This window comes from Kazachstania africana, chromosome 9 (genome assembly GCF_000304475.1).
Source record: "Kazachstania africana CBS 2517 chromosome 9, complete genome".
NCBI classification, from domain to species: Eukaryota; Fungi; Ascomycota; class Saccharomycetes; order Saccharomycetales; family Saccharomycetaceae; genus Kazachstania; species Kazachstania africana.
In genome coordinates this window covers 129,925-157,013 of record NC_018948.1, presented here as the reverse complement: position 1 = coordinate 157,013, position 27,089 = coordinate 129,925, and the positions used below count along the sequence as shown (strand labels likewise).

At 38.0% G+C, this 27,089-nt stretch overlaps 14 protein-coding genes across 14 annotated transcripts; 9 read left to right on the top strand and 5 right to left on the bottom strand.

Annotated features, from left to right (window-relative positions):
• Nucleotides 1-114: 114 nt before the first annotated feature.
• Nucleotides 115-486, top strand: KAFR0I00780 (uncharacterized protein; the record flags this gene model as incomplete). The annotated part of the gene is made up of 1 exon (XM_003958945.1): nt 115-486. One exon carries the CDS (start codon nt 115-117, stop codon nt 484-486), a length of 372 nt encoding a protein of 123 aa, XP_003958994.1.
• Nucleotides 487-605: 119 nt separating this feature from the next.
• Nucleotides 606-1,439, bottom strand: GDT1 (putative ribosome biosynthesis protein GDT1; the record flags this gene model as incomplete). Its single annotated transcript, XM_003958944.1, has 1 exon — nt 606-1,439. The coding sequence occupies one exon, from the start codon at nt 1,437-1,439 to the stop codon at nt 606-608; it is 834 nt and encodes a 277-aa protein (XP_003958993.1).
• A 630-nt stretch (nt 1,440-2,069) lies between these two features.
• Nucleotides 2,070-3,434, top strand: SEN54 (tRNA splicing endonuclease subunit SEN54; the record flags this gene model as incomplete). Its single annotated transcript, XM_003958943.1, has 1 exon — nt 2,070-3,434. One exon carries the CDS (start codon nt 2,070-2,072, stop codon nt 3,432-3,434), a length of 1,365 nt encoding a protein of 454 aa, XP_003958992.1.
• An 86-nt stretch (nt 3,435-3,520) lies between these two features.
• BRO1 (Bro1p) lies at nt 3,521-6,058 on the bottom strand (the record flags this gene model as incomplete). Its single annotated transcript, XM_003958942.1, has 1 exon — nt 3,521-6,058. The coding sequence occupies one exon, from the start codon at nt 6,056-6,058 to the stop codon at nt 3,521-3,523; it is 2,538 nt and encodes an 845-aa protein (XP_003958991.1).
• A 193-nt stretch (nt 6,059-6,251) lies between these two features.
• MBA1 (Mba1p) lies at nt 6,252-7,076 on the top strand (the record flags this gene model as incomplete). Its single annotated transcript, XM_003958941.1, has 1 exon — nt 6,252-7,076. One exon carries the CDS (start codon nt 6,252-6,254, stop codon nt 7,074-7,076), a length of 825 nt encoding a protein of 274 aa, XP_003958990.1.
• Nucleotides 7,077-12,231: 5,155 nt separating this feature from the next.
• Nucleotides 12,232-13,656, top strand: SMP1 (Smp1p; the record flags this gene model as incomplete). Its single annotated transcript, XM_003958940.1, has 1 exon — nt 12,232-13,656. One exon carries the CDS (start codon nt 12,232-12,234, stop codon nt 13,654-13,656), a length of 1,425 nt encoding a protein of 474 aa, XP_003958989.1.
• A 719-nt stretch (nt 13,657-14,375) lies between these two features.
• Nucleotides 14,376-15,439, top strand: RPS6B (40S ribosomal protein eS6; the record flags this gene model as incomplete). Its single annotated transcript, XM_003958939.1, has 2 exons — nt 14,376-14,381; nt 14,735-15,439. The coding sequence occupies 2 exons, from the start codon at nt 14,376-14,378 to the stop codon at nt 15,437-15,439; spliced, it is 711 nt and encodes a 236-aa protein (XP_003958988.1).
• A 235-nt stretch (nt 15,440-15,674) lies between these two features.
• DTR1 (Dtr1p) lies at nt 15,675-17,402 on the bottom strand (the record flags this gene model as incomplete). Its single annotated transcript, XM_003958938.1, has 1 exon — nt 15,675-17,402. The coding sequence occupies one exon, from the start codon at nt 17,400-17,402 to the stop codon at nt 15,675-15,677; it is 1,728 nt and encodes a 575-aa protein (XP_003958987.1).
• Nucleotides 17,403-17,911: 509 nt separating this feature from the next.
• Nucleotides 17,912-19,858, bottom strand: NOG1 (putative GTPase NOG1; the record flags this gene model as incomplete). Its single annotated transcript, XM_003958937.1, has 1 exon — nt 17,912-19,858. The coding sequence occupies one exon, from the start codon at nt 19,856-19,858 to the stop codon at nt 17,912-17,914; it is 1,947 nt and encodes a 648-aa protein (XP_003958986.1).
• Nucleotides 19,859-20,444: 586 nt separating this feature from the next.
• FZO1 (mitofusin) lies at nt 20,445-22,985 on the top strand (the record flags this gene model as incomplete). Its single annotated transcript, XM_003958936.1, has 1 exon — nt 20,445-22,985. The coding sequence occupies one exon, from the start codon at nt 20,445-20,447 to the stop codon at nt 22,983-22,985; it is 2,541 nt and encodes an 846-aa protein (XP_003958985.1).
• A 411-nt stretch (nt 22,986-23,396) lies between these two features.
• Nucleotides 23,397-24,755, top strand: EHT1 (medium-chain fatty acid ethyl ester synthase/esterase; the record flags this gene model as incomplete). Its single annotated transcript, XM_003958935.1, has 1 exon — nt 23,397-24,755. The coding sequence occupies one exon, from the start codon at nt 23,397-23,399 to the stop codon at nt 24,753-24,755; it is 1,359 nt and encodes a 452-aa protein (XP_003958984.1).
• Nucleotides 24,756-25,103: 348 nt separating this feature from the next.
• On the top strand, nt 25,104-25,313 carry ERI1 (Eri1p; the record flags this gene model as incomplete). The annotated part of the gene is made up of 1 exon (XM_003958934.1): nt 25,104-25,313. The coding sequence occupies one exon, from the start codon at nt 25,104-25,106 to the stop codon at nt 25,311-25,313; it is 210 nt and encodes a 69-aa protein (XP_003958983.1).
• Nucleotides 25,314-25,594: 281 nt separating this feature from the next.
• On the top strand, nt 25,595-25,942 carry MGR2 (Mgr2p; the record flags this gene model as incomplete). The annotated part of the gene is made up of 1 exon (XM_003958933.1): nt 25,595-25,942. The coding sequence occupies one exon, from the start codon at nt 25,595-25,597 to the stop codon at nt 25,940-25,942; it is 348 nt and encodes a 115-aa protein (XP_003958982.1).
• Nucleotides 25,943-26,090: 148 nt separating this feature from the next.
• Nucleotides 26,091-27,038, bottom strand: ECM31 (3-methyl-2-oxobutanoate hydroxymethyltransferase; the record flags this gene model as incomplete). Its single annotated transcript, XM_003958932.1, has 1 exon — nt 26,091-27,038. The coding sequence occupies one exon, from the start codon at nt 27,036-27,038 to the stop codon at nt 26,091-26,093; it is 948 nt and encodes a 315-aa protein (XP_003958981.1).
• Between the last annotated feature and the right edge of the window lie 51 nt (nt 27,039-27,089).

The window sequence follows — 27,089 nt, the reverse complement described above, 5'->3', positions numbered from 1 at the left end:
ACGGATTTACAAGAAAACTAGTCAAACAAATCTTTTGATATATCAAAATATATAAAGAAGCTTCAAGATGTTTGTTCGATAAGACCCAACATAGGTAAAAGAGAGAAGTATGGAATGTCTTTGTTCATAAAGTTGCTTAATGAAAGGGATGACAGATTAGGAAAATTAAGATCAGAGGCCCACTTGAAAGGAGGTGATATCATAGTACAGAAGCCTCCCTCTGGGCATGCTAGAGCAGTAATTGAAGAGCCTGCATCTGTGATGACAGCATCGCCAACAGGTGAGTTCAGCGACCAAGAGATAGGTCATGTACGTGATGCTCCTATGAAAACGACTGTGAAGAATGAGTCTAATGATGTTGATGATTTTAAATTGAGTCTCAAACCACAACTGGAAGAGCTCGATGCGAGGACAGATACCAAGATCAAATTTCTTGTGAGGCAGAGAATCGTTAATCAGGCATTGAATTCAGAAAACAGCGAGTAGGTGAATGTAAAAACGTTGGCTGAACGAGTCAAATACCGTTAAATAAGGAAATTTTACTATGGAAAGTTCAGCATAGTCACATAAATAGTATTTATATACTTACAGATTGTAACATGCATTCATTGGAAAGCATCCCAGATATAAACCAATGCAAATATAAAAAAGAAGAAGGCACCTCCTAAAGTGACCGTTCTCATACTGATTTTGGTAGCAATGAATCTGCCACCGATAACAGCAAACGCGGTACAAATAGCATGCCCAACAACACCACCGAAAATAGTGTACCAGTAATTGTTATCGGAAGCCATGGCAATAATACTAATTTGAGAACGATCACCAAATTCACCCAAGAAAACCATAGCAAAGATTTGAATCCAAACTGGCGAAAAGACTAAAGAGGCAAGGTTGTTGATTTTTTGTAAGGTCATGTTGACAACAGATTGGTTTTTAGCCATCTTATCGCTTACAGCACCACCAGCTTCGATATCGTTCATTCCCTTGTTCATATCCTTAATAGCAATTTCTTCTTCAACTTCGGCCATTTCTTCCTCAACACCAGCATCCTTTGACATTTCTAAACCTTCCATAGTTAACTTGTAACCGAATAATAGGAACAGTATACCTGCAGCAAATGAGGTATAACGTTGTGGGATGAAAGAAACAAACGTATGGCCAACTACACCGGACAAAACAGTCATGACGATTAAAGATGAAGCAGCCGAAGAGAATACTACCCATCTTGGATGACGCATAGCCATCAACGCAGCAATTAGGAATGTTTTATCACCGATTTCGGAGATACCAATCATAGAAATGGCCATTATGAATGAACTGAAACCACTTTTAGGTAATTCGTCACTTCCAGCAGCTTGATTGGTAATATCGACCGACGCAGCCGATATAAGAGGAATAATAGCCAGTAATAAGTACAATGTTCTATCAGATACAGCCATGGTGACGACAGAACTTGGTCTAAGTAACTTGTAATGGTGGTCTTCTCGAATAAGCCTTTTTCTATATCTATTAAACTATGTGCTGTACATGAATAAAAAAAATTGATATATCTCGCTCTCAATATAAGCTCTCAGTAAAAATCGCGTACTGCAGAAAGATAGTAATATAAATCAGGCCAACTGTAGTCAAGACTCAGACGGTGATAGACTTGACAGTCGATGGCAGTCGCAATTGATTGTATCGTGATGTGTCTGACTGTGGAGCTAAAGAGGTCCTAGCAAGTGTTCCTGAGGTGTTCCTGAAAAAATTGGTGTCTTGTGCATACTCAGTTAAGCCATGACGCCGCATGCAAATTTATTCACAAGATATATACATTGCGGATACTTAAACTTGATGGCATGTAATCGTAGTAAAGCCAGTCCAATGGAACTTGGGACTCTATCTTGGCATGATCTGCAAAATATAGTGTATTCTTCAAACTCAGACAATTTTCAGGTTTTTCCGATGCCCTGACAAATTATGGAAAATACAGTTAACATGAGATGAAGTGTATAACGAGCAGTTCCGAGGTCTCGTACCACATCTTTTGATACCACAACAACTTAAGGGCAATCCTTCCATTATTATCCATGTCTAAGGTAAAGCAGCTCGAAGAAGAACCGGTTAACTCTGATCTTGAGGAAGATGAAATTGCAAATGACTGGTCTGAAATAGCAAAACTGTCAGCAACAAAATATGCTGCAGTACTCCCGAAAAGAGGTGAGAAGGAATACGAACCTGATGGAACAAATATTCAGGAGTTGCTAGTTTACAGGGCAAGACGAGCAATGTTTGATGCTTTAACTCATTCTCCAAGAGGTGCTGTGCTGAAATCACAGATCAAAGCGTATTATCTACCTGATATACATAAAGCAATCCTCCCCAATCCAAAAGGTAACTTCATGCAGACAATGGGCTATGCTGATTCATCAGGTGCACTTTACTTACAGTTCTATGAATTTGTTTATTTGGCAGAGAGAGGCACCATTACACCATACATCCATTCAGGTTCCATATCAGTGGAATATCGCGATATACCTCTGAGTGTGGAAGATATGTATGCTCTTTTTAACTCCCAAAATGAACTTGATAATTATTCAGTCTACTCACACTTGAAGAGATTGGGATTTATTGTACAAGCAACGGATATGAGCACTTCAGCTAAAGCAAGTTTCTTTCCTACTTCTGTCAAAAAGGCTCGTTTAAACGTCACGCCGCAGATATATTCACATCTAACGTCTTTCTTCAAAACCCATTCCTTGACTTTTTTCAATCATATCTTTTATACTCCCTATATTGATGCTTTTAAAAGAAATATTGGTGCCATTCCATTATATAAATCGCTTAACAAGCTCATAACGTGCTACGATGTACCAAAGACGATAGAAGCTATACGAAAAGAGCATTCAACAGAAAGAAGTAGAGAAACTGAACAGTTTTTGAGAATTGCCTTCGATGTGTGGAAGCCACAAGTTAATTTCAAGAAGAAGAGTCCAGAATTACCTGACTTTCAAGTGGTAGTGTACAACAAAAACATAGCATCGCAACACTTCCCAAACTATAGCGACTTCAAAACAATATTCAACTCTCTTGATTATAAATTTGATTTTTTGAAAATACCTGATGACGTTGACAGTAATGAAGTTGAATGGTGGGATTCTAATACATATAATGAGGGGATTCCAAGGTACATGTATTTGGCGTCTACAAAATCGAAGCATTCCAAGAAGCCATCTTCTCAACAGGATATAAAGATTGAACGAAAAATGAAGAGGCAGAAGCCCAAGAAGAGTATTTCCCCACGGCTACAACAAATGAGAGACCTGAAAAATGGGTATCGCAGCTTTCTGCTGGCTGTTATGGATAATGGTATAATAAGTTTCGTCAAAATCGTGGAAGCAGACTTTGGTTCACAAAACGTGTGGTATTCACCAAAGCAAAACAAAAAGAAGTGAAAGATATTGAGGTGCATTCTTCCCACATGTAAACAATTTGCATTTATATAATTTGCATAGTAATTTATACACACGATATAGTGATTTTATCTGCTGTATTTAGAGTATAGATTTTCATCAAATACCGATGATTTGTTATAAAAGGCGGTAGGGTTTCTTTGAATCTCTCTTTCTTCATTTTCGTGCTGTTGTGTAGTTGAAAATGAACCGCTAGTTCCATTGGTGGATTGTTTAAATGGTATGATAGGTGCTTGCAATTGCTGTACATTTGGTGGGGTAAAGTGAGGAGGCATTTCTAAAGAATATGCAGGTGGAATTTCATTATATGTACGTGGTGGGATAGCAGGACCGGGTTGCCTTGAAGAAAGAGATAGGTCTTGCATTGCATTCACTAAAGGGTCAGGTGGTGCTACTCTCGAGAATGGCCGTGACGTAATGTTATTCGCGGAAGGAGGATATTCTGGTAATGCGGGAGCTGTTTCACTTTGCGCAGACGTTCCACTAACGTTGTTATTTCTGCTAGCCTTCAATAATTCATCACTCATCTTTAACAGAGAATCATAAAATTGTAACCCTTTTTGAACATCTGTAGTAAAAATGGAAAAATTGGTTACAGCTTGGGTAATCTTCTCAAAAAAATCGTTTCTCTCATCATCCTTGTTTAGATCTTCCGAGGCCTTCTCTTTGAACCCTGACAGAGCAAATATATTATCTAAATGAATCTTTATTTGATTAATTAGCGAATTTTGCTTGAATATTGCTGCTTCGATCCTTGAACTCAAGGGAGAAAACTTCTCTAATTCACTTGAAAATAAATCACGTAAATCAGTTTCAGAACTTGCCTTGTTGAGGATTAGAAGATTAGTGATGTCATCTTCATTCAGCTTCTCCTTCAGTTCTTCTAGGGTATTATTACGGTCTTCTTTGAGCACACGTAAGTCGTCTGCAAGTAGTCGTACTTTTTCAATTTTAGATAAAATCTCAGCACTTTTTGTGTCATCGATATCTAAAAGACTAGGTGCATTTGAACTGCTAGTATCAAACTTATTGAAGTTTTTCCATAATAAATCTTCATTCTCTAAAAGTTTGATTTCATTAATGTATGGTTTCATGAGTGAAAATAATTTATCATCAGATCTAGACGCTTGAACCAGTGAACTTTTCAATTTCACTACATTCTCTTTCTGAGAATCTGGTAAACTGCTCAAGACAGCTGAAATTTTCTGTCTCCTCTCAGTGATTTGTTTCAGGAAAATGTCCATATCCTTGAAGTTGCTAGTACGGACAGTATGAGACCAAGATTTTAGTTGGTCCCTCATAAAAGCCAACTGGGGATCTGTTTGTGTATCGATTCCTCCGTTTTTATATTTTCTTTCCAAATCCGCCAGTAATTTAGGTAAGTTTGCAAATTCAATGAAGGACATATATTCCAGATTGGAAGTTTCTGTTGCCTCAGTTTCTCTTCTCAATAAATTGGCTTTCTCTTCTGAGTATATACTTTCCTTTTCATACACATCCATAGGGACGATTCCTTTAAATATTAGGTCACATTTCGTAGATGAAGAAGCAATATAAGGTGATAACTGATCTAACCAAGTTGGGGCTTTGATAGCATCCATAGATTTGATTGATTCAACGGAAACAACTTGTGGGATAGAATCGTGATAAATATAATCATTATCTTTAGTTAGTTGTTTAAGTTTGGTTTCGACTGTAGTTTTGAAGCCTTCAAAATCAATATGATCCTTTAACCAAACTTTATATGGAAATGCTGAATTTATTGAAGCCAATGATATCTTGAGGAATGCAATGCCGTCACCAATTTTATTTTGTTCTTCCAAAAACGTAGCGTGATAATAGCATGCAAAGGATCTGTAGAAATGCATCTTACAAGCCACAATAGTACTCCAACGGGCTTCGCCGTAAGGAGTAATACCACCTTCTGGCGTTTTCAAAAATTCAAAGCATTTTTCATACAGATGAAAGGCTCCAATTGCTAGTTTACTTATCAACGATGCCTGTTTTTCTGCGTTTGTACTATTGATAACTCTCATTAAGAAAAGTTCCTGAGCTTCGGCATGACATAGATTCATTATGAAGTTGGCGTTTTCAGCTTGAATATCTAACGATGGTGAATTCAAGAAGTTTTCCGATATGTATCTGAAACACATCATGGCTCTGGCCAGATAGCCTATAGAAACTTTATAATCCTCATTAATCTTATCTCTAGCAAGTTCAGTCAATACTATACCAATGTTGTATAGAACAGATGATTTTTCGAAGACTAAAGTATGCTGTGTGTACTTCTGATCTCTTGGGGTTAAAGAATAAGCAGCATCATACCATGTGAAATCCAATCTTAATTGAGTTGTATTCTTCCCTAAACGCATTCCAAGTTGTTCTATGTAAGCGTAATATTTGCAATTTTGCTCTAACAAAGCGTCTGGAGAAAGTTCTCCATTGGCATTGTTCCTAATATGATCTAATTCTCTAGTGGTTTCTTCGTCATAGAACTGGGACCATTGATGAGATCCATACGATCTCTTCAAATAAGAAGACAGAGCTTTCCTCCAATCAATACGTTCCGTGTCCTTGACCTTTAACTCGATGAAAAATGGTTTCATTGCTTGGTTGGCAGTCCCGCTTTTGCTTGCAATAGTTGACATCTCCTTTTTACACTAAGTCAATTTAGATCTTTTTTCATAATATATAAGCGAAAGAATCAGGTTAGCATATTGAAATTTACAAGAACCCAGCAAAGCAACATCAGGTTACTTGATGCATTGAGCAGAGCATTCAGTACTCGAAATTTGCACTATGAATCTGCTATGTTTTACAAGGAGAAGTACGTCGAGCCTTTGGCAAGTTGCTAGTCGACGTCCCTTATTTCCAGCTCTAGCAGTGCCCCAGAGAGGATTTACAACGAAGAGAAATGAAGAGGAAGGACAGCAATTTAACCCGCGATTACTAGGGATTACTTCAGAAGTTTTCATTCCAACGTCATACAGGAATTTGCCCAGTTTCTTTTCACATCCCATTGTGGTTTGCAATTCTTTAATTAGACGCCTTTATGTCCTGGGGTTCAATACCGTGAAGATTGCACTATTTCGCTCTCAGACGGGAGTTAAACCCAGTTTTCTACTGTGGAAGAACAAGGCTATCGAGACGTATATTCAGGTTAACAAGGCGTTTGCTAGTAAGAGCATTAAATCTATGAGATTACAGTTGTCCGTTTGGGTGGAAGAGTCGCTGGCGTCAAGGATCAGTCATCTTCCCAAAAACATGTCGTTGGACTGGCAAATCAAGAAGTTTAATAAAGTTCCAAAATTGGTACTTGTTGAACCCGTTATGATGCCGGGAAAACCGCTAGAGCATATTCAATTGATTTATAAATTCGATACGACGCAGGAGCTGATTAAATTGGATAAAGTTACTAAGAAGACTGAGAAAGAGTTGAGGGATATAGTAGACTACATGGTATTTTTATGTGACGTGATGACAAATGAAATGATTCTGCTGGGTTCTGTGTTTGAGAGTAAACCAAATGCAAAATTACCTTCTAAGCAAAATGAACTTGACAAAAAGGGTATGCTTAAGAGAATGAAAGAATGTAGTGACCTATTCAGACTACCACCACAATGATATTATTCACATTGTAACCATTGAATATGCCCATTGTATGTATGCAAGATTATATTCATGTAAATAGATAAATTCAGGCGGTTACAAAAAATATGAGATAGTTCTTCACTCTCTAAACACAAACTTCGTGATTAAAAATAAACCCTTGTTTAATACGGTACCTGTGTATTATAGAGTCTATCTTACTTTATTATTTTCATCTGTTGAGAGCATTGAAGTCCGAAAGGGTAGCACTTACGAAACAAATATAAAATATACAATAATATTAGTAAGACTACCTCAGAAAAAGCAAGTCTCACTCCATGAGAAAGCCCAGATATATAGGAACGCATATTTATATGGATCAACAATCAGTTTGATAAGAAACTTCTATTAAAATAATCCCACAGGGTTACTTTTCTCGATTAAAGAATGAAATGCATGTAGGATAGCAGTAACTGACACATACTGAAACCAACAAAGCGTACAGTTGGCACATATCAGTTTCACCACACTGAGTAACAAAACAAAATGTATGCACGATTCATTTTACTACATTCTTTGTCCATACAAAACGTCAAGGAAAATCATTTTTCACTTCGTAGCCATATCTGCCATTACTGATGAAAAATCACTTATATGTTAATCACACTGCGAACAGACGCTTGTCTTCCCGTTTCCCTCGTCTAACAACTGCAATTTTCACTTGAATTACATAAACTTTCTATTGTAATTTTAAGTTACGATTTGCATCTGCATTTTGCAAGTTAGCACTCTTTTTAGGATTTCGTCATTCCTCGGCCACTCAAAAATAGTGCCAACCTCGACAAATATATAGTTGTGACGTAAGAAATATGATACAAAGATTGTTGTTGATTCTAATGTTTTCGAAGTTATCTATCTTTCCTTATTTGAGGACAGGATAAGGACTTAGCATCTGGAGTACCTACCTTCTAGATTTTCGCTCCTTTGCAATATGTTAGGGCCACCAGGGTATTTACAAAAACCAAACTAAAGAATCATTGAATTCGCTACTCTGGCGAAAATTTGTTCCTTTTTTTCTCCCTTGCGATTAGTTTACTAGCTCGTCTGAAAGGTTATCACAATCTCTGTCTCCTATCTTCCTCATCTAGGACGAGCAGTTGTTCTGTGTTACCTTCAAGGTTGAGAACTAGACGGTTGCAGCGCATGCTTCCAAACGTGCGAGGATAACTCGACACCTGTCAATAACAATTCTTTAATATTCGAGATAACTTCTAGCTATATCATGCAAATGAAAGCCATTGAGACAAGAACCAAATGTGTAGTAATCAAAATTTTCGAGCAAGTATCAATTCGTGTTCCTTCAAATTCATTTTCAAATAGGAACACCATTGCACTTCAGAGTTTTCTATCAACCGTGGGATAGGACTGGAAGGAATGTACGTGTATGTCGCTTTTTTTTGAGTGTCCCTACTTGGCTACATACAATTAATCGGTCGAGAGTAACGAGGCATATGGAGTCTTTCAACTAGGCAGTGCTGTGTTTTACCCAAACAAGTGCACACAGCACACATGTGAATTCTTAATATCGCAAGAAAAGGTCTTTTTTACTACCTTTAAGCATACCCTCGACAGTTGAACATACGGCTCACAGTAATCATATCAACCTAGGGTAGTAATATGTTGCTAAACGTTTGACATGTGATTGATTTAAGTCATAATAGTGAAGTTTGGTTCTGCACGGGAGTAGTGTAAAGGAGCTCTAAAAGCCAACTGATCGAGATTTTAGAGAATAAAACATAATGACAGATCAATGCCTTGTAATTTCTCCCGAGGTTCGCTAATTCTACCATGGTGATAATGTCAAATGGAAATAAAAAGTGAATCCTTACCTCATCAAAGTTCTCTGTTAACCGAAAAGCTCATACATGGCACACATTCTCTACGTATAGTGCCTTCTTCACATATGGTGCCATCGTCGTTGCGGATAACACTATCTTATCACATAAAGCCGAACCGTTACTGAAATCGATATGGTAAATTAGCCCTAGATCATGATACCTACACATTTGCTTGGCCTGCTTTCCCATTTATTTGATCAATTATGAATCAAGGAATCCCAGGCATATAATTGTATCCTATCAGCATCACCTTTTAATTAATACCTTTTTCTGAGTGGATCCTGAGAAAAACTGTGGATACAGTACGGAAGTATTTCACATTTGGCTTTGGGTTCTAAAGCTAGCTGGAGGAGCAATGATAGATCGTATCGAATATAACTGAATTGAAGCCACGCATGACTAGGTAATGCAAAAAAATAATTTACTGGTCCTTTTCATGTGGTAACTTCAGAATTCATGATGTCTACTGATATGCTGACGACGAATACATTGCTACAATTCCTCGCTCAAGTTGGCTAAACATACTATCCAGGATTTATAGTTTTGAAGGTGGGGTTCCTTGGGAGAAATAAAAGGTACTTTCATCCATGGCGAACTTATCTGTATTTCTGAACCATACATTGACAGCGACCAAATAAGAAGTATTTTAACCTTTTGATGTCATCCAGAAGTTTTAGAGAGTACTTCACATATGTTTCCAACACGTATAGTTGACATTTACCCTATCAGCTACATCCATTGCTTCCCAAGTATTTTGAGATTAAATTACGCTCTTGAGTTGTAGTTTCTTGATCAAAAAACGTCTACATGCTCATCGCTGAGTAGCCAATTTCGATCAGGGTTATTATAGTGGATTTTTTTCATGAATTATCGAGACCTCGTTACAAATAGGTGCATGGATTGTTAGACCTTTATCTTTGGCTCAATGTGTTGAATTAAAAAAGGCTGGAACCAAGCAGTGGGCTGGACTAATTGTCATCACTCAAAACATGACTGAGATCCCAACGAACTTATGAGTGTATATAAAGGTGAAAAGAAAAAAAAGACTTGAGACACTTCGACCAGTTTTACACTTGGATCTTTCTTATTATCACACAGTATAGTGTTATTATGAGGTGCGATTACAATTCTGTTCAAAGAAAGTGTCAATGTTACATGTACTTGTTGAAATAATAACCTATCTAGTCCTTTGAAAGTTGGTTCGTTAGTTTAATAAATACTCAGCTAGCTCCCAAAGGACTACAAGATCCTATAATTCAAGTTGTGAAGTCTCTATTATTTTCTAAGGAAAGTCCTAGAATGAAAACCGTGCGACATACATGGATTTACCCACAGTTCTATATCAGCGATTTAATGGAAATTCCGAACAGCGCTCTATGAAGACTCAGAAGAGAGTGATGTGAGGTAATTTTTCTTTCAGAGGTCTTGCAAGATTACTCGTATCAGTAATGTAACTTTCAAGAAGATAGCTCCGCAGTCATCTCAAGCCAAGCAAACAAATTTTACCATCAATCGGCATCTTCACAAGATTGGTTCCCTTAACGAGATACAATGTAAGATTTGGGAGAACCATGATTCATTCTATTACAGAAAAAAGTACAATGAAGAATCTTCGACACTACTTTATTGGACGTAGTACATTACGAGGTGTTTGTTAAGGATGTCAGAAACTATGGGAAAACATCCAAATAATATACGACATCCAGACGAGGATTTCAGAATCATCTGGAACACAAAGTTTTACTGACTGGTTCTGTCAATATAGCGATATTTTCCAGAGTAGTTTACGCGTGCAAGCATCGAGCGGAAGGAGACAAAATTAACACCTGTGCCTTCCGCTTATTTGAACGGATCCCAGAAGGAGATGCCCTCGAGAGGAGAGAGAGGACAGCTAGGAACATGCATCAAAAAGAGAGGATCCAGAACGAGGTAATAGCTGCCTTTCTCTAGAGATGTTTCTACTAGACTTCACACAATTCCCGAAGTAGTAATCGCACAAATTTTAAACGATCGGCTTTATGAATCATGATGATAAAACAAAAGTGGTAACTGCTTTCATAACATGGGAAACTGATGGACCATTTTTTTTTTCGCTTCTGCAATGCACGGTGGCAGACAACACAGAGAACCAAGGGATAACGGCTATGCAGCACAATCGTGTTATTGCACATTAGAGGAGAGCAAGTAAGCAATTAGGTAAAAGCAGACCAATAAATTACAAATACGTTGCATCTTTTGAAGTGAATGTGCTAAAAGCGGTTTCCCATGGAACAGAAGAAAAAAGCACAACAACAGCAGAAAAAACAATATGTTTTTAAATGCGATGAATGACTCCAGTTCTTGCTCTCTCTCTTTTTCTTGCATGCATTGCTGTTTTAAGATTTCTATAATTAAAAAAAACCATGCTTCATGTCCACTTGCGCATGACCGACCGTCCTTGTGGGAAGGATGGCGTGGAATTATAACTCCTCAGGTGAGCAGAAAGAAATAGTTTACCTTCGTACTCATGAAAATGGTCGGCTTTGTTGAAAAATATTAGGTAACTAACATACACCGAGAGTTCCTCTGTACGACCTCTTCCACTTTCTCTGTTTTACCGTTGATTGCTAGGAACAAAACGCGGATCAAAAAACCAATAGCAATCACAACTTTATGTTGAGCTAATCCAATAGACTTGCAAGATTTAGTATTATTGGTATTGCAAGGGTAATACTATACAGTTTCCTGTGTCTAGCTATCGAATCGCAACCCTAGAAAATAAAACGGCTATCCTTTCCCAATCTCATACTCCTCCCGTTCTCCTATTACTACAAATGCAAGAAAACAACAACACAATTTGGAGGACTCTGTTAGGATCATTGCTCTTCATTTAATTCCTGCGCCGTGGTGTCTTTTCTTTTTCAACCGTCTCTACTAAGTTTCATAACTTACCTCGATAATTCTCGCCCTGCCTCGCATCGACTCTGCTCTTTTTGCCAAGTGAGAAAACACCCCAAGGAAAAAAAATGCCAAGCTCGAGATTCGTTCGGGGATTTCTTAATTTAGTAGAAACATGTGAAAAATGTCTAATAGTGACAAAATATCGTTTTAATTTGAAAGTGGCTTAAATTTCCGGAAAAAGCCCAGTTTTCGAACGTCGAACTTAATAGTATTTAACTACTTCCTTCTTAATTTGCGTATTATATTAGCTTTTTAACCAACCGATTGATTTATATCTTGGAGGACTAAGTCATTATTCTCACTAGGTAGTATACTATAGTGCCATTTTTCCAAATAGGATAACTCTCTGTGCGATGGGTAGACGTAAAATCGAAATCGAACCTATAACAGAGGATAGGAACAGAACTGTAACATTCATTAAACGTAAAGCAGGACTGTTCAAAAAAGCTCATGAACTGTCTGTGCTATGTCAAGTGGATGTCGCTTTGATCATATTGGGCTCAAATAACACGTTCTATGAGTACTCTTCCGTTGATATGGGTGATCTCTTGGAACATTACAAACTCAATAGTACTTTAAGACATAGTGTGAAGGAACCATCAGATTTTGGTGATTTTCAAAAGAAACCCCGTGTGATATTGAATCCAAAATCTAGAAGGAAAAGACAGAACCATCATTATCAGCCTGTCCTTAACACATCTTTAAGCTCTAACCCTGTTACCTCTGAAACGCATTCCAACTATCATGATATACATATCAATAATGCTGTACATATGAGCAGCAGTGTACATTCTCGCCATTCGGTGAAGAGACCACGACTCGATGATTCCATTCATTCATCAATAAGCAATACTCATAGGAATACTCCATCGTTTACTTTCCAACAAAGTCCAGAGACAAGACAAACTCCCCAGTTGTATGTGACAGGACCAGTACCTTCTCCTCCATTACTGCATCAGAATAATCAGTCTGTAAATAGACCCGAATTGAGCGTGGAAATCCCTAATGGTACACTCATTGAAAATCAGTTTCATAGTAATGTAAATTCAAATTCGCAAGCGTCCACGCCAAATTTACTTCCTCCTCAAGAAAGCTCAAGAATCAACATGACACCACCATACATCGAAACAGACGTATATTCCCCTAATAGCAAACCTTCTTCCATTGTTATTCAACCACCAAAGATAAATACCGTCGACCAGTTTCAGAATCCTTTCCCATCAGTTTATAGCTTCGCAGGCCCAACCCCAACTTCTTTAACCAGTCCACAATCATTGCCACAAATCCATCAAATAACTCGCCCGAACACGGTACCATCCACAGGACAGTTTTCCTTTCCTCAACCTCAGCAACAACGATTGCAACTAATCTCGAACGTTTTACCAGGCCAACATTCCATACTTAATAACAGTTTGTCATCCCATGTCGCTCAGATAAGTCTTACACAGGATATTCTGAACCCTACACGTTCTACTGTCATTCATCCCAACCAGACTAACGTACAGATACATAGAGACGACATCGAAGCTCAGCATGATATGGAAAAGAAGAAGGTTTCAAATGAGATCCCACAAAAAATAACCATAGAATCTGAAAATACTACCGATACCGGTGGATCCACAAACTCTAGTGGCACTAAAAACGATATTACGGTCAAGCAAGATCAAGAGCCATCGAACTACGCTGTAGAACAACGTTCTTCAACCGAACTTTCTGATAAGAGCAGCCCAGAAATGAAGGTTACTAATAGCGAAGTGGTTGAAGCCCTCCAGAAATAAGTAGTACAAAGAACTAATTGAAAATTCAAATTTCAAACACAATTTTTTAACTACCATTTTGCCAATATTCCGTCATTTATTTAAAAATACTATGGTAAGTACTTGCTTCCTTCCTAAAATTTCACATTTAATAGATGAAGCATTTAATGTATATATATGTAATTAATATTATATTCACCTTGTTACCTAAAAATAGAGTAGTTTAGCCACGTGTAACAACCGCCCCTCCATCACTGAACATGTCCTTATATTGAGAACTCTGCTCTGCAAACACTGTATCTTTGACTGTTTTCTGCATCTGTACACCACATAAATCCGTACATTTTAGAAAATTTCCCTGGAATTTTTTGCAATCTGTTGTTTAAAAAAAAAAAAAGATCGCAAAACTTCTTTGAATCGATGACGCGAAAATACTGGCAAGGTGCTGCGGGCAAATCGATGCCACGCTCCTGCTTTCTGCTAGAAACCAGCCTACGTTCCAGTTGCAGGTCGTAGGAAGGGTAGTCCCCTAGAGGACCTTCGGATCTGCCTAGCGCGCCCACACCCTGTCTGGAATGTAGGCTCGTCGTTGTCACTGGGCGCACCATAGCCTCAGTTGGGACAGTCTCTAACCCATCTTGCAAAATACAGCTTGAAATACTTGATATAGTCAAAAAATACGACTATTAATTTTAAAAGAAAGCGTGAAATAGCAACAGAACTTAGACAAGTGAGCCGTCATGAAGGTATGTACCATAGTTTACTGGAGGAATCTATTCATGTTTTGAACCATAAGATGTCAATAAAAATGCTGATATAAATTGAAAGTAATAAAATGCTGACTTAGATCTTTCCAACGAATTTGTAACAATTAGCCACCACGTACCAATGAATTAAACAAACCGCATAATGTAGTAAAGCTGAAAATTATTGCTATGAAACCGAAATGATTGCGATCTTTATCTGAACAATTACAAGATGTTTAGAACAATAATTGACAATACGATACTGTGGAATGGAAATGTGACATGAAAACCAAGATTTGTTATAATTTAGCTGTAATCAAGTTTACTAACAATATTACTCCTTTTTTCAATAGTTGAACATTGCCTACCCAGTTAATGGTACTCAAAAGACCGTCGAAATCGATGACGAACACAGAATCCGTGTTTTCTACGACAAGAGAATTGGTCAAGAAGTTGATGGTGAATCCGTTGGTGACGAATTCAAGGGTTACACTTTCAAGATTTCTGGTGGTAACGACAAACAAGGTTTCCCAATGAAACAAGGTGTCTTATTACCAACTAGAGTTAAATTATTATTAGCCAAGGGTCACTCTTGTTACAGACCAAGACGTGCTGGTGAAAGAAAGAGAAAGTCCGTCAGAGGTGCCATCGTTGGTCCAGATTTAGCTGTCTTATCTTTAGTCATCACCAAGAAGGGTGAACAAGAATTAGAAGGTGTCACCGATGCTACTGTTCCAAAAAGATTAGGTCCAAAGAGAGCTAACAACATCAGAAAGTTCTTCGGTTTAACCAAGGAAGATGATGTCCGTGACTTCGTTATCAGAAGAGAAGTTACCAAGGGTGAAAAGACCTACACCAAGGCTCCAAAGATCCAAAGATTAGTCACCCCACAAAGATTACAAAGAAAGAGATACCAAAGATCCTTGAAGGTCAAGAATGCTCAAGCTCAAAGAGAAGCTGCTGCCGAATACGCTCAATTATTAGCTAAGAGATTAGCTGAAAAGAAGGCTGAAAAGGCTGAAATCAGAAAGAGAAGAGCTTCCTCCTTAAAGGCTTAAGTATAATGTTCAAACTTATCCATTAACTTTTATACTTTATTCTTTATAATTTGTATATTTGGCTTTGCCTAAGAAATATTACCAATAAATAAATATTACTTTCATAATTTCACATCTTGCGTATCTTCTCAATGAAATGGTAAAATAATACTAGAATATATAATATGTCAATTTTTATGACAGGTAGAGTTAAAGCAGTTTCACCCCAGCTAAATTTTTTGATATATAAGTACTATTATTTCTTAGGAATTTTAGCTTTTACAGTCCGACTTGCTGTCACTTTGTTTTGCCACAGGCCACTATATCTAACAAGATACCAATTGAACATCAACGATATCAAATTACAAAGACCCAGCCCTGTAAAACACCAACCGACACCCATAATAGTATATAGTTTTACAATGATTGCAGAGCCAATAGCTGCTGCAATATTTCTAAAGAAACTGCTTAACGCTACCGTACTTGCCGCTCTCTGAGCCAGTAATTCTGTTAAATATGTCATTGTAGTATTACTAGTCCAGGTCATACCGAGAGCTAAGAATGCAGAAAACATAAGAATAATGGCAATATGATATTTGTGCTGAATAGACCAGCCATATCCTATACATCCTACTGTATTCAAAATAATTCCCCACATCTGTAAAGCTAGTCTAAGTTCTAGTGGAAATTCTTGGCCTTCATGGTTTTTAATCCATATAGATCGAGTTTTATCAGATAAATGACCACCGATTTGTGATCCAAGTAGCATGGCAATTCCAGGACATACGTAAGCAGCACCAATGGCCAGCTGTGAAAAGTTATACTCATCTTTCAAGAAATGTGAAAAAGTGACGCTAAATGCATAATAATTTGCAAATAGTAATGCTGTACTAATTGATGTCAAAGTGACTGGGGCAATTTTTATCAAATGCCAATATAAAGTTAATGAAGGTTTTGGAGGAGCTGGATACTGCTCTTTGAATTGAGGGTGAGATGACACTGGTTTTCTAACACCAATATCCGAAAAAAAGGTCCATCTTTTATATTCTGGCGCATATAATGCTCGAGGAAGGTCAATGCCCTCTTCTGATCCACTGTCAGCTTGTGTAGACCTCCATCCTGGGTCGCCATTGCCCACTTTACAACGTAATGTCTCAGGTAAGAAAATCAACACGACTATAAATGCTACACCGGACATTATGCTGGTGAAACCAAAGAGCCATCTCCAATAATTCCCTTTCATAAGAATGAGCCCTGCTATAATTGGGGCTACAATGGGACCCATGTTTGGGCCGATCATGAAATATCCAATCGCTTTACCTCTGTGCTTTGGCGGTGTAATATCTGTGATAGTTCCAGCCCCTAGAGTAATCACTGAGCTTGAAGAAAAGGCCTGTAAGATCCTAAGTACAAATAGAGCAGCAATGTTTGTAGGTAAGACGGAAAGAAGCACGTTTATTAATGTCATCAATAGCAGAGAGATGAGGTATAAGATCTTTCTGCCACCAACATCTGCGAACATTCCCCAGAAGAGTGGACCAACAGCAAATACAGCCATGAATACAGACACTGTTGCATTTATTGTTGTACTACTGACGTTATATTCAATTTGTAATAAGGGCAATGCTGGGATGTAGATATTTCCTGACATCGGGCCCAAAAATCCAATGAAGATTATTATAAGGAATATTGTTAGAGCCTGTTCTTTTGTTAGACTGCTATATGACAGCTCTATTAACTCTTTTACTCCATATTCTTTCTTATACTTCTTTATTGTGCTTAACGTATCTGCTGCCTCTGCACCGTAATTCAAAACATCCGTTTCCTCGGGAGAGACACCCATTGTGATTTCTGTCAACTCTGCCCACTCTGCATCTGTTAGACAATCATTGCTCGGCTGCTTTTGCTGTCTACGCTGCCCTTTAGTGGGCACATTAATGGAAGTAATAGAACTATTACTTACTTCGGACGCCTTGTTGCTCATCCTACTTAACAATCTTTAGGCTTTAATTAGAAATATAATACTTCAGACATGGTTTGTGGTCCATAGAGCACTATTGAACTCATCAATGCCTTCACTATAATATCTTCCACTAATTGCTGATACTTTGTGTCATCGGATGTCTGGGTGTACTTGACACCATATAAGCTAACTTCTATATAACAAATAAAGCGGTGTTAAGCTGTCTTTGGTACATGTTTATAGTAAGTATATGGATCTCCTATGACCGAATGGAGGCTCAGGTCGACAATAAAACATATGTTATGGACAAGTTTCTACATAGTCTTTTTGGAGCGTGACATTCTTATTTCTTTAGTGCTACCTTTGATTTAATTTTTGAAGTAATATACAATGTGCGAAAACTATATATAATATTGAATATGTCTGAACCTATCTATTACAGTAACTTCTAGAGAAGTATGCGAACTAGGGGTAGAAAATGGAAGGAGAAAGTATAAAAAAATATTGATGGGATACTCTACTTTTGTTGATCAACGGAAATCAGTCTTACCGTTACCACGCTTACCACTGAATAGATGCTTGAGCAGCGAGACAGTAGAGTGTCTGTCACCTTCACCTTGTCTAGCCATTCTGTTTCTTTCTCTTCTTTGTAATTTAGCCATTCTGTCAGCCTTAGATCTTTGAGAACCATCAGCAACACCATCCAACAATCTGTCAGATTGCCTTAGCTTACCACCGTTTTCTGAACCGGTAGAAGCAGAAGCTTCGGCGTAGTTGTTGTAGACGACATCTGCACCTGATTCAACGTAAGCATTCTTGTCAGCAGCAACTCTGTGTTTATCTTGTAAGACAGAAACATCGTGACCCAATGTAGCCATATGTTTTTCCATTCTGTCGTATGATTTGATCAATTTAGAACGTGGCATGATGGCCTTGTTCTTCAATGATTTTCTATTTCTAGATTCTTTGATCATTCTCTGTTGTCTATCTCTGATCCAAGCAGCTTTGTCTCTGATATCATCGATTTCGTCAGCATCATAACCGTCAAAAGTTTCTTCTTCATCGGAGTTGTAGAAACCTTCAGATTCTAATCTTTCTTCTTCTTCTTCTAAAGCTTGTAATTTGGCGGCAATATCTGGATCAATAAAATCGTAAACATTCTTACCATCCAAAATTTCTGGCATGATATCGTTCTTCCATTCTTCGTCTTCCAATATGTATTTGTCCTTTAAGTTAATATTATAGACACCGGCACCACCATTTTCAGCTTCGATGTCTCTAGCTAATTTTCTTGCGTTTGGATCTTCTGGATCGTATTTCTTCATAGTCTTAAATGATTCTGGAATGTAAGGGGTTCTTTCAACATCGTCTCTAGCTTGTGGTTTGGCGACGTGAATCTTATTTAAGACATTGTTGATTCTAGTTTGTGATTTCAATTTGTTTTCAATTCTTGAAGCTAATAATTTTTCACAAGCTTTATTTCTAACATCCATGATATTGTCTTCCAATTGACAAGATGTAGTCATGATTTCAACACCATCAATTTCTTTGATGGTTTGTAATAACTGAGCACGTTCTTCATCTAAATCTTCTGGACCGATAATATCAGTTTTATTTATAACGACCATGACGGATTTATTGGCGAATAATGGTTTAATGGAGTGAAACAATTTAACTTGAGCCTCCACCGTGAAACCACACTGTTCTGAAAGATCCATAAAGTATAAGACACATGAACGCAAATGAGCGATGGCGTAAATAGATTGCATTTCAATATTGTTCATTTCTTCAGTTGGTCTATCCAAGATACCTGGAGTATCGATAGCTTGGAAACGTAAGTATTTGTAGTCGAAATGACCAACGTATAAGGATTTAGTGGTGAAAGCGTATGGTTGAACCTCAACATCAGCTTTGGTGATACATCTTAAGAAAGAAGATTTACCGACATTTGGATAACCACAGATCAACAGAGTTCTTGTGTTTGGATCGATGGATGGTAATCTACCCAAATGTTGACGGACTTGTTCCAAATAGTTCAATGGATCCTTCAATTTTTTGACGATAGTAGCCATTCTACCTAAAGCAGCTCTCTTTAATTGCTTACATTGGAATAAGGATTGACCGAACTTAAGCAGTCTGTTGTAATCTCTGGAGACTTGTTCGACTAAAGATTTAGCACGAGAAATGGCAGCTAAAGAAATCTTGTAATGATTTTTTTCATATAAAGTATCCATCAAATCTCTGTGGAAAGGATGAACGTCGTTAATATTTGGAAAGCCCTTTAGAATGTCATCAAACTTTTCTTCAAAACCTTCAGCAGTGAACTTAACCTTACGCATATAAAATGCTCTAATTCTAGTAATATTGAACCCCGGTCTAATCACAGTAGGAGTCTTTCTTTGAGTTCTGTTTAGAACAATATCCAACAGATCGTTGGCAGGCGCAACAGTTGGGATGTCTTTCCAGGATAATTGCATTGCAGAGTGGGAAGGGAGCTAATACTAATTCTGTGCACTGAAAAGATGCTAATACAAATCAATAATATACAAGTATAGTATACTGCTTTTATAAAAAATCGATGAGATGAGTTTGAAAAATTTTCTTGCAAAATTAGCGATGGCCCTGGTCGTGTTGTACGAAGCTTAAAAGAAACGAAACGCCAGTAGTAAGCAGCTTGGGCCAATTGGCAGCTTGGCATGGCATTGAACGGTCCGTGTGACTGGCTGAGGTGGTTGTGGCGGCTGTGTGTTGCGTGGCTTTTGGTTGTTGGCGCTTGGACAAGACTTTGAGGGGGGTTCAAAGCAGAGTCAGCTGGTATAGACACGGGGGGAGTTGCTACGGTTGGCGTCGGACTTCAGAAGCATGGTACGGTTCGGTTCTAATGCATGTGGTGGTGGTATTAATAGTGGAGTGATCGCGATATTGGCTTGTGTTGCCGCTTTCTCTGTCTGATCTTTTTCTGTGAAGAGAGAGTGTTGAAAATTGATTCACTTTAACAGGCTGAAAACGACGAGAATTAGGAAAGTGATATTGATCTGATACACTCATAGATTGGTGGCTACCATGGTACGGAAGCAAATAGAGAAGTCAGGGAAGGGCAGTAGTAAGGATTCTAATGCTATGGAGGATGACACTACGACTGTGGCTCCCACAGTGACTTTTTCCAGAAATAATGGTTCCTTCACAATGAATACTGAAGCGTATAACTATCTGGATGATGCTTCCACGATGTTTAATGGACGCATGCATGCGTTAGACACTTCATCCCATCAGAGAAGGCTCTCAAATGACAGATTGGTCTCCTCACAACTGAGCCAATGGAATTACAATAACAATAGAGTGTTACTGGATAGGGCCATATTACATGTGAAAAGTTTACTACAGGAGATTTCAATGGAAAACGAGAAAAGACCTATCAGTATAAGAGATGTTGAGAATGAATTAAAAGTATTACAATTGAATTTCAAGCTTGACGGTGAGGAAAGTAAAGATATTAATCTTGGTAGGGAATCCTATTCCAAATTGTTTGATTCACAGATCAGACGTAGTCTAAAGCATCTAGAGTCCTTACAGAAAAGAGTAGACGATATTTCATCCAAAGTGTTCATAACAGGTGATGTAAATACTGGTAAATCAGCCTTTTGTAACTCACTTTTAAGACGAAATCTTTTGCCAGAGGACCAACTGCCATGTACAAATGTATTTTGTGAGATATTGGATGCAAGGGAGAATGATGGGATTGAAGAAGTCCATGCGATCTCAATTGGTACCGCGACTTCCATCCAAGAATCATTGCTTGTCTACAACATTAGGGATAGATCCACTTACGAAATTTACCCACTCAGTTCGCTGCCTGGACTCGTGACAAGTAGTAACAAATATGCACTGCTTAAAGTATACATAAATGATGACAACAGACCTCCAGAAAAGAGTTTGCTGAGGAATGGAACAGTCAATATATCTTTAATTGATTCTCCAGGCTTAAATATGGATTCCGTACAGACTTCTGAAGTAATGGCAAGACAAGAAGAAATCGACTTGGTGGTTTTTGTTGTAAATGCTGAAAATCAACTGACGTTGTCCGCCAAAGAGTTCATATTGCTGGCTTCTAGAGAGAAGAAATTAATGTTTTTTGTTGTGAAGAAATTTGATAAGATCAGAGACAAAGAAAGGTGTAAGAGGTTGATTTTACAGCAAATTAAAGATCTGTCCCCAGAATCTTATAAGAAATCTTCAGAATTCATCCATTTTATCAATAATGATGATGATGATGATGGTGATGACGGTGACGTTCCAGGATCAGATGACGAACCTGATGGTACTGACGACGAAAATAATAGTGACCCAAACTTTGATAATTTAGAGAATTCATTACGTGATTTCATCTTAAAAAGAAGATCACTTTCAAAACTGTTCCCCGCTAAGACATACGTTTTGAAGATATTGACTGATATAGAGAGAATCTCAATTGCTAATTTGAAAATTTACGATAATGAGAATGAAAAGATCGAAGAAAGTTTACATTATATAGAGCAAGAGCTGTACAAGAAGAAATCGCAATATGAAAAGTTTACCTCAAACATTGATAGTTCAGCAGAAAAGATAATAACTTCCACGTATAATTTTGCTGAATCTCGTATCGCCAATTTCTTAGATATTGCTAATGATGGCTTCCCCAAATATGAGGGTTTCTCTAAGATTTATGATTTTATCGTCTCTACGGAGGAATATATCAGGAGACAGATCAAGGACAGCACTATCGCAAGTGAAGATTTTGCCAAGAAGCAGACGGAGAAGGCTGTTGAACAAATATACAAACAAGGAAGGGAGGCGCTTGGGAATGAGTTTATGAGTGACCGTGTCTTCGATAGCAGTTTAATGTTCACAAGGAAGCATCATTTGTCGGCCAGGGAGCTGTCAATTCCATTGAGTATATCGGATTTGTTTGCACCATCTCTTAATAATTTCTTAACTTACGTAACTGGTGGACTTTTCACAAGTTATGACGTTTCGGAACCGTACATTGCTCCACAGATTGCGCAGGATGAAGAAGACTCGAATGGCGGTGTCGTTTCCACACTTGGTCTAAAAAACTATCCACTTACTCAATATTGGAAGACACCATCTTTACTATTTACGTCAAATCTTCCAGCATTTGCCATATATTCCTTTGGTGGGTCCAAGATAATTAGTAACGTTATAATCAATGGTATATCGTCCATTTCTGCCAAGTCGCTAGAACTACTCTCGGGCTATTTACTTCTAGGTGGGTGCCTTCTTTCGGTGTCATACTTAATCCACGATTTGCCCAGAGCATTACCTTTGAACTTGTCAGCAAAATATAGGTCTAAATTGGATCAGCTCAACTACATGCATCAAAATGCAACGAGAATATCAAAAGAGGTTCGCAACGTATTGAAAATTCCAATCAGAGAGATGTCAAGGACGTGCGACTCATTGCTGGACAGAGAACAGGATTCTATAAAGAAACTTGAGAAGAAGAAGCAGGACAACAAGATATCCTTTTTATTTTTCAACCAGTTACTGGAACGAGCAAAATCACAAAAGACAATAATTGAAAAAATCGATCTAGACGTAGATTAGGTTCTCAAGCGCAACAGAGCAACTTTTTTGCACAAGACGCAAATTTCTATATATTCTTTTTTCGAACACATCATCTGCTCTACAATTTGCCATATCATGTCAATATATACATATTTTTTTTCTTTGCTGGCATCAAGCTATTAGCTTTGCAAGGATTAATGATCTCCAGCATTGGATAAGTATAATTTATAAAGGCTAACTCCTAATAGAAGTTTAATATCTCATCGACACCATTATTTTTAATTCTGGGACGGACTGGGTTTAGTTAGGATATTTCCGAATTTTACGCATGGGACCGCGTTTTTTAAATCGATATGACACGCTCGAAGCATCTTGTATAAAAGACCAGGTACTTTGTAAAGCACCGATAGAAAGGTTATTGACAGAAAGTGCTTAGTAAGAACTTCAATAATGGCATCTCCTTTTCCTATAGTTAACCCATTTCATTGGGGATTCAACGGTACCGTCAAACAGCAATCAAGTTCAGAAGGAACTGTCGAACTTGTCCTGAAAGAGGATAAAGAATCAATCAGTTTCGATCAATTTGTATCACAGTACGTCCCCGGTTTGAAAGATGGTGCCAACTTTAAATTGAGTCCAATGCTATTTACAGGGATTTTGCAGACATTATATTTAGCCTCTGCCGATTTCACGAAGAAGTTCCCTGTCTTTTATGGAAGGGAAATTGTGAGCTTTTCTGATGGTGGTGTCTGTTCTGCAGACTGGGTCATGCCTGAATGGGAGCCAAAATACGATTTTGCAAACGATACTTTTGCTTTCAATGAAGATACTTTCAAAAAAGACGCAGAAGCTACTCATCTAGCTACCTGGCCTCGTTTACACCCTCGTACTAGATTTTTGAGTGAGGACGAAAGGAAATTGGTACATGAAAATGAAAAGCCATTGATTATTGTCTGCCATGGTCTTGCAGGTGGTTCTCATGAACCAATCATCCGTTCTTTGACTAAAAACTTGTCCACGATCAGTAATGGGAAATTTCAAGTTGTCGTTTTGAACACTAGAGGTTGCGCACGTTCTAAGATTACGACGCCTGGTCTATTCACAGCTTTCCATTCTTTGGATATCGAAGAGTTCTTACAGAGAGAAAAAGATAGGCATCCTACAAGGAAGGTTTACGGTGTAGGTTTTTCATTTGGTGCTACGATGCTCTCAAACTACTTGGGGAAAGTCGGAGGTAAGACTCAACTTACCGCTGCGTGCACTTTGTGTAATCCATGGGACATGGTCCTTTCTGGTCAAAAGATGGCTCAAGATTTCTGGACAAGAAATTTATTTGCACAACCAATTACACAATTCTTAACAAGAATGGTCAAGGTTAATATGAAAGAACTCGAAGTTCCTGATGGAACTACACCAGATCACAAACCTACCGTCGATGATCCATCGTATTACACTTTTACACGTGCTAATTTAGAAAAAGCCTTCAAATTCAAACAGTTGGTAGAGTTTGATAATGTCTTTACTGCACCTTCTTTGGGTTTCTCTAGCGGGCTGGAGTATTATAAAGCGGCCAGTCCATTGAATAGGATAAATAACGTGAAAATACCATTGCTAGTGATCAATTCCACAGATGACCCCGTTGTTTCAGAACATTCAATTCCAAAGGCTTATCTTGATGAAAATCCAAATGTGCTACTATGTGAAACAGATCTAGGTGGTCATTTAGCTTACTTAGAATCGAGTGGTGACTCATGGGTTACAAAACAAATTGCTGACTTTTTCAATAAATTCGATCAGTTTGTCTTGTAACGATTGGATCCTAGGGACCTTTTGCTAACTAAAACTTATACTGCTCTTTATATAACGAAATTATACAATCCATTTTAAACATTTCTCGACTTATGCATTCGCTGATTCATCACTAGCGCCACGGAATTTACTTGCAAGGTTCTTTTAAATATGCTGTAGAAATTGTTCTTATGGCTCTTTGCTGGGACTCGCTAAAGCCTGTGAAATTTCGAAGTCATAGAAAATGAAATCAAGTAATAATTCGAAAAGAGATACAGAACACACGAGAAACCATTCTGTAGATGTTATAAGCCGTTAACAGATAACGCCTTTTCATATTACTGTGGTGGTTAGCGTGAACAAACGAAGATGAACCAAAGGCTTGCAGCATATGTCGTGTTAGCTGTGACTTCCAGTATTGTGCTTTTAGCGATAACCTCGTTCATTTACATCAGGTACAACCACATAGACACGTACTACTGGTCTTGGGTACTGTTAGCACCAACCATGTTTTGGCTCTGGGTTGTGGCTGCCTGGTGTGATGCCGAAATGTTTAAGAACTCTAAGCCAAATTTATAGCGCAAATAAGCATTTATGTAACTAGATATGCATACACAAATTTATATTCTTAATAATATCCCCAAGAAAAACTCGACTGAAGTCAATCAGGTTCTTTCAGCTGTTTAGTTGCTTTCTTGAGTCTATAGCATGTGAAGCAACATTTTTTTCAAATAGTGTAAATAAGATCGGATAACAATGCTGAACATTGAAAGGGCAGATGTGGTTCAACTCAATCTATCTCATTATCTAGTCAAAGCTTCATCAGTGCACACTATCATATATTACAAACTTCATTAACGATGCCTCCAGTTAGACAAGTATATGCACAAGAAGAGCCATCAAATTGGGCAAAGTTCAAAATGGGGCTAATGATGGGTACCACCGTCGGTATTTGCACGGGTCTACTATTTGGTGGATTTGCCATTCTCACACAAGGTCCTGGTCCAGATGGTAGTATCAGAACATTGAGTAAGTATATTGCAGGTTCAGCTGGTACTTTTGGTTTGTTCATGTCCATTGGTTCGGTTATAAGAAGTGACGATGGAAGAGAGTTGGGTAGAAGGTCATACGCAGACATGCAACAAAGAGCAAGATTTGAGGTGTGGAAATTACGTACCAACTATAATCTGCATCCAAAGGAAACTTGAGCTAGGTTTTCCTTGTTAGAAGTATCATTATATACCTTATATTCATACAACATGGTTAATGTTGTACCTGTTAATAGTATCGGTTAAAGATCCTTTTCAATGAAAGCTTTGCTATGCTTTCGGTTACATACGCAATGTTTATAATCAATTAAATGTTTTCAATCTGTGAGACGAAATCCTGCCAAACGTCTTCTTTCACTTTAAAGGCATGCAAGTCTGTTTCTGGGAAAGTATTCGTGGTTACATCTTCATTGTATTTCTTCAAGGATTCCACGGCAATGTTCTCCAGACTATTGTATTTTTTAACAAATCTGGGCACACGATTATTTTGCATGTCCAGCATGTCTGCAACCACTAGCACTTGACCACTAGTACCACCTCCTGCGCCAATGCCAATAGTTGGTATCCGTAATTTTGAGGTGATGAAACTTGCTACTTTGTGTGGAACACATTCAAGCAAACAAGACCAACAGCCAAGCTCTTGTAATTTTAACGCGGTTTCATATAAATCTCTTATGGCAGTTGCATCTTTACTGGCCTGTACTTTGAATCCGCTCAGCGAATGTGCTCTCTGAGGTGTTAGTCCTATATGTGGCATTACTGGGATGCCCCTTGAGCATAATTCTTTAATTAATTGGAAAGTGTATTTATCTTTAGCGTATGTACCCATTTCAATTTTTAATGAAGTCACCCCACTACTTAATTTCATCAACTCCACAGCATTTGATATACCGAATTCCAAGCTTTGCTCGAAGGATCCAAAGGGCATGTCTACGACAATGAGAGATGGTCCCCTTGTTCGACAGACGGACTTCACATGATATTTGAATTCGTCAAAGGGTAGATCTGTCGTAGAATCATAACCTAGAGAGGTCATTGCCAAAGAATCACCTACTAGGATCATATCACACTGAGATTTATGGACCCAGTTAGCAGTGATGTAGTCATACGCAGTGCACATTGTTAGATGCGTACCATTTTTGTATTTCTTTTGAATGTCCTGTATAGTGATCCTTCTGATAGAATCCTGAATGTGAGCCGAATAATGTCTTCTAAACGACGTTAAGACACTGTGCATTCTGGGTATACATGACATCTTGATGAGATATGGTACAGCTTGAGTTATTTCTTCTTATACAGGTCATCG